Source organism: Pelophylax lessonae (assembly GCF_965119305.1).
Source record: "Pelophylax lessonae genome assembly, chromosome: 3".
Classification (NCBI taxonomy): Eukaryota; Metazoa; Chordata; class Amphibia; order Anura; family Ranidae; genus Pelophylax; species Pelophylax lessonae.
This window is the reverse complement of record NC_138770.1, coordinates 287,153,690-287,164,972: the sequence shown is the minus strand read 5'-3', so window position 1 is coordinate 287,164,972 and position 11,283 is coordinate 287,153,690. Positions and strand designations below refer to the sequence as shown.

The 11,283-nt window shown below is 40.3% G+C and overlaps 1 protein-coding gene across 3 annotated transcripts in view; it reads right to left on the bottom strand.

Annotated features, from left to right (window-relative positions):
* The window catches only part of ACAP2 (ArfGAP with coiled-coil, ankyrin repeat and PH domains 2), a 162,291-nt gene that overhangs the window by 56,748 nt on the left and 94,260 nt on the right, over positions 1-11,283 (bottom strand). For 2 of the 3 annotated variants that reach the window (XM_082249893.1, XM_082249895.1), the window contains exons 8-11: positions 4,994-5,089; positions 2,743-2,817; positions 1,243-1,355; positions 922-942 (exon numbers count right to left, since the gene is read on the bottom strand). In XM_082249893.1, coding sequence (XP_082106019.1) covers positions 922-942; positions 1,243-1,355; positions 2,743-2,817; positions 4,994-5,089 — 305 coding nt within the window. The remainder of the gene's footprint in view (positions 1-921; positions 943-1,242; positions 1,356-2,742; positions 2,818-4,993; positions 5,090-11,283) is intronic. The other variant, XM_082249894.1, reaches the window with a different exon arrangement.

The following is an 11,283-nucleotide window of genomic DNA, read 5'->3' as shown; positions in this document are numbered from 1 at the left end:
TCATAATTGAAATTTCCTGAAATGAACAGGAGTTAAAAAGGCAAAACTGACTGCAAGCAAGCACAGAGTTCAACCCTGTAGGAAAGATAACATGCAATGGAGAACATCTCACTGGACAATAGGTGCTTCCATTAGGGCAGAACTTCAGGAAAGGTCTTACAAATGCTAAACATTATTCATGCAATGTGTTTGAGAAAATTACTAGAAAGAACATGTACATGATTGTGCACTGTTTTCTGCATGTGTACAGTGATATCTCAGTGCATGAGTGAAATTAGTATATATTCATCTGTTTTTTGTTTTTTTGTTTTTTTTAGTAGCATGCACAAATCACTCTGTGCTCTCTTTGAAAACCAAGTATTCTCAGTTTATAGTACAATAATATCTGATATTGTTAAACAATTTGCTCAAGGCAATCCAAATGTTAACCCCTGTTTCAAACTTGCTAACTGAAGTAACAACACAAAGGAGATAATAAGCAATGGTAAGATTGCGTTGCACTGCACTAGAATGTGGACAAAACCTGGCTATGCTGCCGATGCAAAAGTACCGATGAAAGTGCCAGTAGGTTGTTATGGATGAAACGAGATGCAAAGTTCCATCTATCAGGATTCCTGGCCAACAACAAAAGGGTAACAGGGAGCAAGAAGAGGAATTGTTCTATGTAGACGGGACTGGAATAGCAATGCAGTTTTGAATTAAAAATGGAAGACCTCTTTGAGGTGAACATCTTAGCCAAAATGTAGAATATATTTTTAGTGGAATAAAAACCAAATAATCATTTATTACCCCTCAACATGATAAATAGCAAATTCAAGGAGATTTATCCATTGCAAGTGATCTATGCCAATTACAAGGTTCACATGGAGAGGAACGTGCCACATAAAATACATGAAGGGGACAGAAGAGGCTGATTGATACCTGGAGTGGTCTGGCTTTTTCCTGTCATGTGAAAAAATGGGGCAGGATTAAAACATACTGGAAAGGAGGAAGAGGAATGAAAAATGCAAATTAAGAGCAGCAGCATGACATGAAATTGGAAATCAAGAATGCAGTTTAAGCACTACAAATAAAAAATAAATAAATAAAAATAAATGCAGCGTTGCATAACTGTGCTGATCATTGCTCTCATCCAGTTTCTCTGAATTATATCATTGTAATCATTTTTACTTTGTAGAGTTAGTGATGACCGAGATAAGCAGAACATTTAACCATAACAGCCCAAAATATGGCAATAATTACCTGTTCCAGGTTTTGAAAGCATTGCTAGCTCGTTTAAAGAGGTATCCTTCCATAACAATACCATTCTCTGCATCTGCATTGCACTCGTAACTGGAGTCATCAGCAGATAAGCCCTAATATTAAAGAGATAAAACAAAAACCAGAAGAAGGTGAGGAATATATGACCATCTGCAAAATCCCAAACAAAGGAAATTCTAGTAAAATCGGCCATCACTAATGAAAATCAATGTTCACTTTGCAGATTCAGACATTTACAATCCCCAGCACTGCTCCACTGCCGGGAATTCAGATTATCTTTGGACTGGGCCAGATCTAGCTTAGCGGAAACAGCAGTTCATGGAAAACTGACACCTTCAAAAATGTCAGTGTTATTAGGTCTGATACTACAACAGGTTTCCTCAAGTAGTCCATTACGTTGTAAGATCAGACCTAATATTTTTGAGACATTTGCTCTGGCAGCTGGCTTACCTTTGCTTGCACTTAGTGAGTTTCTTACTACCACACTTAAAGTGGAGTGCTGGCGGGGAACCCGAGAAGAGGAAGATTGGGGCTGCTAAAATATACTATATTTGTTATTTAAAAAAATACTTTAAACCTTTTTGCTCTTTATACCACAGGAAAAGAAAACCTGTAGATTACAAGGTAATTGGTGCTGCATTCATCAAGTAATCATAAATATGGTTGGTCATAAATTAGGGCTTCTGGTTGTTTTTAGGTGGCTGGTGAACTAATATCTACATCAACTACTTCGTTCATACTATACTAGCAGAGCTCTAAGCTTCTAAGTTATAAGCAGACCACAACGATGCTGGCTTATCCCTGCTGACTAAGCAAAGTACAATAGCAAACTGGCCAACCTTTTGTAACTCCGAATAATTCCTTGACTCACTTATTGACTCTGCTGTAGTTTACATTCAGAAAAATTGTTCTAAGAACAGCCAGTATCGTGTGACCACCTCTTTCCATGTACAGCCAGATCCAGAAACCAGTTTAAGCATTGCACACCAAAGCAACTTCCCACTCCTCTGCTAGCGTCAAAAACTTCTTGATGCCTTTCAGGCAGAAGTTTACCAAAATTCATACTACTGCAAAACGGGGATAGCTATCAATTCTGCAACATATGGCTGAAGCACCCCTAAAACACTATCAGAAAAATCATGAATATACAATTCACATAACTAAAACACCAAAGCTGGCTTCTTCTTAAGAACAAAAAAAAAAGTCAGAATTTAAAAGTTACATATGTCATTTAACTTTTTTTTTTATTTTAAAAAATACACACAAAAAAGCCATCTAAATGGTGAACATCTTAGTATTCAAAGAGTATTGTTCACTGGCACCATATAAATAATTCAAAGAATGATGTTTCAACTGCAGCCATGACCTTGATTGGAAATAAAAGCCAAGCAGGAGACCATCAACTCTGCATACTAATGTTCAGTGCAGGTCTTCAGTGTGTACTGCGCCTTTACACTGAATTTATTGTGCACACCTACCTACCTTCTGCTGAATTGTTGAGTGTTTAAGCTCCATATCTCTCTTTTCCTTTGCAGCATCCACAACAAGACAATCCAACTGAAAAAAAAGGGGGAAAAAAAGCTGGTCAAAATCTGTCCATTCTGTAAAAGGTAGATTTCTTTGGATCATATATACTGCTATGCATACAGACTGACATATACTTGCAAATAATAGTTTACAAAAAAGGGGTAAAGAAGTTTCATATAATAATGTTACAAGCAGTAAGTATTAATAACCTAAGTTCACAATACATATCTAGCCCAAGTAATCAGGTAACGGGTTACACTACCAGCAGGGACACACTTCATGGAATTTTATGTTCTCCTTGGGTCACTTAGGCAGGTTGAACAAAAAAAAAAAACTGACCCAACTCCCACATCCACACATTTGAGACTTCCCTGCTGTCAGAATACACTGAACAGCGCTGCAGCCTATTGCCTGCACCGCTGACCTAGCGAAAAAAATACTAGCCACGCTGTGGAACATAATTTGATCAGCAGATTGTCTTCTGTTCAACCACAGTGGCCACACATTGACTGAAATGTGGCTGGCCCCTCCTAAGCTGGCTGAATTTCGATCCATGTATGGCCAGCTTTAGATGTTAATACCTCAAACACCCCAACCCCGCCCCCCCCAAAATACTTCAAATGTACGTAAGTAGGGAAAATGGAGTAAAATATTCTTTGTGACTGAAAAGTGCAGATCGATCAATCTCTAACTTATTAGGGCTCTTTCAGATGGCCGCTCCGCTGCGGGACTTGTTTTTTTTCACGGAGCGGATGACATTTGTGTCATCCGCTCTGTATGCCCGCATATCATCCCATCCGTTTGCGGATGATATGCGGACATAATGAAAGTCTATGGCATTGCGGATGTCAGCGGATGACACCGCTGACATCCGATTTTCCTTTCCTTTCCGTTTTTCACACGGATGAAAAAATAGGGTTCTGTTCCGTTCCAAAAAACGGAACAGAACTGAAAGGAGGAAAATCGGATGTCAGCGGATGGTATTCCGCTGACATCCGCAATGCCATAGACTTACATTATGTCCGCAAATCATCCTATTTTTTTGCGGATGATTTGCGGACATAATGTAAGTCTATGGCATTGCGGATGTCAGCGGAGCGGCCATGTGAAAGAGCCCTTAATCTTTACATCTAGAGAATTAGATAGACACACAATCACATTCTAACAACATAGACAAAAAAAGACTGACTGTGACACAGACCAGGCAAAAATATTATCATTTTTAGCTAACCTGTATAGTATTTTTCTAGTGACCGATGCATGGAAAATGGATTCAGACATATAGCGAATAATTTCATAATCAAAATTGCAGGAGGAGAATAACCACTTGTGTAATAGGGCAATTTTTTAATTTTTCACACTACATTTTAATATCTGCATTTTTTTGCTAGAAATTACTTTAACCCCCCCAAAAAATAATTATATTATTTACTGAAAGAAGAGGCCCTTGGGAGTAAAATTGTAATAGAGGCCCTGGAGAAGAAAATTATAGTAGGTACAATTTATGTTGCATGAAATTTGCGCAGCTATTTATCAAATGCATATTTTCAGGAGAAAATACACTAACATGAATTTGAGTGCAAACACACACATTATGCCCTTTTTTTGGTGAAATTTAAAAGAAGGGGTTGCATCAAGGAATAAGGTTAAACACGCCAAGCCTTAAATTTGCGCATACTATATATAGTACTATATAGTAAATTGCAGAAAACTATATAGTACCCAAAATAGTCCATGGGCAATGCTTTAAAGAGGCCTTACAGGTTATTAGTTTAGAGCCCTAGAATTGTTGCTTTTACTCCCAACTCCACAACATAAAGGCTAATCATTCTGTAGTCCCAAGGTAAGGACTGGGTGGGTTAATTACACACAGGAAGTGAGCATGTGCACAGAATAGCTCTGAATTTCGGACAAGATTGTATATTTAACAGACCAAAACAGAGCAAATAAAAAAAATAAAAAAAAGTTCATTGTTACGATGTACATATGCTTTAATTCATCTAAAATTTACTGCACAACCAAACAAAAAAATAAAGCATTAAAATAATATTGCGCTGAAAGTTGTGTTTGGCATGAAGACCTGCCCCTTTTTCTGTCCTGCGCAAATGTAAACAGCTGCATTTCTTTAACCTACAACTAAGGAAAAAAAGGATAAAGTGCCAGAAAGAGCTAGGAACAGTCGTTTTAAGATATGCCAAATAATTACCTGTGCGCCTAAATCCTTCATGTACGGCTCAAGTTCACTGAATAGGTCATAACCTTGGTGGAAGAAAGCCAGATGGGCATACATAAAGGACAGCATCTGTTAAACAAAAAAATAAAATAAAAAAACTATTATTAGGCAAGAAATTCCTTGCACAAATAATTATGAACATGCAGTAATTGCAGCAGACCATGCATACATCAACATTTCTCTGTGGGTAACATTACAGGTCTCTTTAAAAAAAACCTGGGGGAATACATTTAAAATCCATGCATTCAGTGACTCAGCAAAACCGGTACAAACCCATTCTCCTGGTCTTACAAACACATTTCATAAAACCTACAACATTTCCCTGCTGTCAGCTTTCTTGCAGAAAAAGCCTATGTTTTATTAGCTGTAAACATGTTATAGAGCTCTGTATTTCTAGCGGGGGGGGGGGGGGGGGGGGGACTAAAGCAGCTTGTCAGAGTCCTGCAGCAGTAGCAGCTCATACAGGAGAGCCACAGATACACAGCAGCTCAGAACTGTGCTGCAGGCAAGAAGAATGTCCAGAGATCAATACGCTGCTCCAAATACAGAAAAAGTGCACGATGCATGTGGGGATACTGCAGAATCATTACCTTTCCCTAGAGTATTAATGAGTGCAGAAATCAATCTAATGATGGACAGAAAGAAGTAAGTCATTTGATCATTAACATTTTACATTTAAATGCCCTTTTTTCCTTTCCTTTTAAACTTTTCTAAAAAATAAATAAATAAATACAGCATTACAGATCATGTTCTGGAAAGATTCACAGACTCAGAAGTTTTCCATTCCATTAACCTGTAAGTTGACACCGACTTGTATTTGGTTTTAATTACCAGCGCTGTGCTTATCATATGGTACATTCTGCACAGACTCACTGAGATATGTTGGTTATGCACTGTAATCATTGCATATATGGGACAGTAATTATCTGCAATTACCATTATTCCGAAGAGGTTACTTTGCAAATAATTAAAGAAAAAATAAATCTCTGGGGAAAATTTAGGGTTTAGTTCCTAAATAAGAAAGAAGTGCATCAAAATTTCAGTGTACAAGATAAACTGCTGGTTAACATCAAAACTGCTATGAACTGATAGTTTAAGGCCCCTTTCACACTTATGCGACGCGATTTTACCGCGATTTTGCTGTGATTTTGCCACGACTTTGACGCGATTTTGAAAGCAATGGCTATGGCTCAAAACGCAATCAAATCATGGCAAAGTAGTGCAGGAACTACTTTGAAGTCGGTGCAACTTCAAAACGCACTGATATGAATGGGGCTCATTGAAAATAATGGAAAAAGACTTGTCATGCGATTTTGCGGTCCAAAATCGCGGGACAAGTCGCACTAGTGTGAAAGGGGCCTAAAGAGATTACACTGATGGTTTAACCACTTTAAGACCAAGCCTCTTTTTGACACTTGGGGTTTACAAGCTAAAATCTGTTTTTTTTTGCTAGAAAACTACTTAGAACGCTCAAACATTATATATATATATATATATATATTTTTTTTTAGCAGAGACCCTAGAGAATAAAATGGAGATTGTTGCAATATTTTTTATCATGCCGTAATATAATGTAAACATTCCTTGTAATAGAAATAGGCATGACAGGACCTCTTTATTGTGAGATCTGGGGTCAGAAAGACCTCAGACCTCACAAGTACACTAAAAAAGAAAAAAAAATGGTTAATAAAAAAAAAAAATTGGCTCTTTAAACCGGTTGCTAGGCAACGGCGTTTGACGTTGCTCCGGTCTTTCAAGACCATAGAGTCGAGTGAGGTCCATCCTGTCTAAGAGGATCCGGGACTGGATCGTTTTCCCCACTGCCGGCGGGTCCAGTAAGCGGGAAAAAGGACCGCGATGCGGGGGAAGGGGGCAACTCTTCCGCCGCACCGTAAAGGGTGATCCCGCGGCGAATCCACCACTGGGACCACCCTGACCTAAAAGCCGATCGCCCGCCATTTTAAAAAATACCGGGGGTTATGACAGCTATCTGCTGCCATAACCCCGGTATTTAGCTTCAAAGGACCAACATAAATCGACGGCGGGCGGTAGGTAAGTGGTTAAAGAGACTACATGCGAATAAGGAATAAATACAGTTTGAGCTAAATTTGACAAATTTATAGCAACAGGGTGCAGAGCATATTAACGGACATCCACTAGTTAGCAGAGGAAAAAAATGTACTTCTGGTTTACAGTTTCTGCATCCCACAACCCATAACTGCTGTTTGGACTATCCTAGGCTGCCATTTTAAAAGGTCTCTGTTAAACTTTGTACATTTTTAATTTTACACGGAGTGTAGCCTTCAGAACAGACAAAAAAAATAACAAAATTTAACCACTTCAGCTTTCACATCTGGAACAGGGCAATTTTTAAAGTAGACAATAGGCAAAACTTTTTTTTTTTTTTTTTTTAATTTTGCATAGAGTAAGGGAGGGTTATAAACTCTCTAATTTTTTTTTTTGTCATCTGTGTCCCATTGCAGAGATTTCCTTTCACTTCCTGTCCCATAGCCAAACAAGAAATGAGAGGAAATCCCTGAAAAATAAAGGAAATTCCTTGGGAAACCCCAGGTCACCAGAACCAGTGTTCCCCATGTGAAGATTTACCCTATATTACTTTTCTGGGGACAGTCCAAAATGTTATTTTCTTTTAATTTCATGACCAATGATAATGGTAAACAGGACAAATGGAGAGGGTGAATCTCCCTAATGGGGGCACAGACAGTAAAGAAAAAAAAAACTGACAGGTGTTCTAATACCTCTTCATTCTATCTAAAATTAAAAAAGTTTTGCCTTTAGTTATACTTTTAATTTCTACTATGGGCCTGTTAAATGAGCAAGAACTTTGGCATCACCTAAAACACCTAAAAGTAGAATTCCAGTCAAAAACCTATCTGGTCTTAAAAGTGTCTCCACATAACACCTATGCTGACGAACCGGTGTAAAAAAAGATGAATATGCTTGCCTATTTTCAGGCTACTCTAGTCCGTTTACATGACCTGGCTCCCCTGTGCCAGCCAGGGTCAGAGTCAGGGGAGAGGAGGGAGCAGTGACAATGGCTGGGACATAGGGGCCTATGGGTGACGTCACTTCTCTGCAGCCACCACTTTTTTTTTTTTTTTTTTTACACAGGTTAGTCAGCATAGGCGTTAGGAGGGGGGTGGGAGTTGGTCTTTGGCAATATTGTCTTGTAAAAATTACTATTTTTTATGCAATCAATAGACAAAAAATAAAAGAATAAAAAACACACTTTAATCTACTATGATAAGAGTTAGTTTACGAAAAAAAAAATTGTTACTGTAGATCAGGGTCGGTAACCCCCGACAGGCATGCCACAAATGGCCAGCAGCCACATTTATGCTGGAACCTCTCCATTCTATCTATGGAGAGGGATACCCACCTCCTACCTATCAGCAAAGACGGACGACAGTTGAGGCTGGCTACACAAGAGGGAACTCTTTAGGGTTCACCTCATTGGCTGCCTGCCTCCATTCCCATCCACTTCACTTGGCTTACATACTGCAGACACTAAAACAGCGAATGGCCGGATCTAAGCTCATCCTCCCATCCTCGGACTACAGTCAGAGTTGCCACAGGACATGCAGCTAAGTGTCTCTTCCCCTACACACCGCACACAGCTAATTGGTTTCTTTTTCAGACAAAACCTCGATCAGCACAGCGTGTGGCGGGCAGCTGCAGTTCTGACCTGTAAAATCCTAGGCCTGCAACAGCCAGCTACACATTGTGAAAATCCAGGTTATCAACCAAAAATCCAGAAAAAAAAACACAATATAAATGTTATAAATTGAGTTGCAGTTCAGTGAGTAAAATAAGTTTTTGACCCTCTACCAACCAACAATAATTCTGGCTCCCTCACACTAGCTACAGTATGTGTGCATGTGGTACATAGATAAGTCCTGTCAATTCAAGACGGCGCTCCCAACGTCAACTTATGTGTATAAAAAAGACACCGGTCCACAGAATCTCTTTCTTCCATTCAAACATCACCATCATGGGCAAGACCAAAGAGCTGTCAAAGCACGTCAGGGACAAGATTGTAGACCTACACATGGCTGGAATGGGCTACAAGACCATCAGCAAAAAGCTGGGTGAGAAGGAGACAACTGTTGGAGTGATTATTCACAAATAAAAGAAATACAAAAACACCAATCGCCCTCGGTCTGGAGGATGATCGTGAGAAAAGTGAAGGATCAGCCCAGAACTACACGGGAGGAGCTTGTGAATGATCTCAAGACAGTTGGGACCACAGTCAAACAAACAAACCATTGGTAATGCAATACGATGCCATGGACTGAAATCTCGCAGCACGCGCAAGGTTCCTCTCTTCAAAAAGGCACATGTACAGGCCCGTCTGAAGTTTGCCAATGAACATCAAAATAATTCAGAGGAGGAATGGAAGAAAGTGCAGTGGTCAGATTAGACCACAATTTAGACCTTTGGCAATAACTCCACTTGTGTTTGGAGGAAGAAAAATGCTGACTATGACCCTAAGAACACCATCCCTACAGTCAAGCAAGGAGATGAAAACATTGTGTTTGGGGCAGTTTCTCTGCTAAAGGTACAGGCTGACTTTGCCACATGAGGGGCCAATGGACAGGGCCATGTATTGTAAAATCCTGGATGAGAACCTTCTTCCTTAGCCAAAACACTAAGGATCGATAATGGAGGGGGTCTTCCAGCATGACAATGACCCAAAACATACCGCCAAGGCAACAAAGGAGTGGCTCAAGAAGAAGCACATTACAGAACATTTATTGAGGAAGCTGAAACTTCAAGTTTCCAAGTGACAGCCAAGAAACCTTAAGGATTTAGAGAAGATCTGTAATGGAGAGTGGACCAAAATCCCTCCCGAGATGTCTGCAAACCTGGTAACCAACTACAAGAACGTCTTACCTCTGTGCTTGCCAAAAAGGGTTTCTCCACCAAGTACTAAGCCAACTTTTGCTCGGGGATCAAATATTTATTTTACTCAATGAACTGCAACTCAATTTCTAACATTTGTATAGTGTTTTCTTCTGCTTTCTTTGGTTGATACTCTGTCTCTATCATTTAAAATACACCTATAATAAAAATATAGACCCTTTATTTCTTTCTAAGTGGGCAAACTTACATAATCTGCAGGGGATCAAATAATTATTTTCCCCACTGTATATGCAGTGTTGGAAGGAGCAGCTGAGTTCCCTGTCAGCAGTGACAACCCCCCCCCCCTCCAGACAACCAAGCCCTGTTGATGGCTGTCCTCTGCCCTGCTTAACCCCCCCCCCCTCCCCCGCTGTCCCCTGTACATTGCACTACCAACTCCTGTCCCCCTTGTACTCTGCCCTGCTGACCTACCATCCTGTGCCCCCCTGACATTTTGTACTGCACCCCCACATCAGACAGCCTAGATCCGGTCTTTGTCTTGAGTCAGTCACTTCAAGCTGCCGGCTCTCATTTTGGACTGGTAATTAACCAGCTATTGGGAACTACTAATTCAGAGGTGCAAGATTTGGAAATATCCGAGGTGTGAAGGTTCAGGAATTGGGGTGATCTGAGGTGCGATATTGGGGTGATTTGAGGTGTAAGGATGTAGGAATTGGGGCTGCTCCGAGCTTTGAAGGCAAGTTAGTATTAGAATTAGGGCTGATCTGAGTGTGAAAATGCAGGAATTAGGGTGATTTGAGGTGTGATGGTGCAGCAGGTTGATCTGCGGTATGAAGGTACCCGATTAGGGACTGATCTGAGGTGTAAAGGTTCAGGAATTGGGGCTCATCTAAGGTGTAAAGGTGCAGGAATTTGGGTGATCGGAGGTGTAAAGATGCAGACATTGAGGTATGAAGATCCAGGAATTAAGGTGATTTGAGGTCTGAAGATGCAGGAATTGGTGCCGTTTTACGCTTTGAACATACAAGAATTTGGGACTGATCTTAAGGGGGAAAGGTGCAGAAATTGGGGTGTTCTGAGGTCTATAGCATAGGAATTGGGCTGATATGAGGTGCAGGAGTTGGGGCTGATCTGAGATATGATGGTGAAGGAATTTGGACTGATCTAAGGTGGGAAACTGCAGGATTTGGGGTGATCTGAGGTGTGAGGGATCAGGAGTTTAGGTGATCTGAGGTGTGATGGTGTGGGAACTGGGGCTGATCTGAGATGTGAAGGTGCAGGAATTGGGGTGATGGGAGGTGTGATGGTGCAGGAATTGGGGTGATCTAGGGTGTGATGGTGCAGCAATTGGGGTAATCTGAGGTGTGATGGTGCAGCAA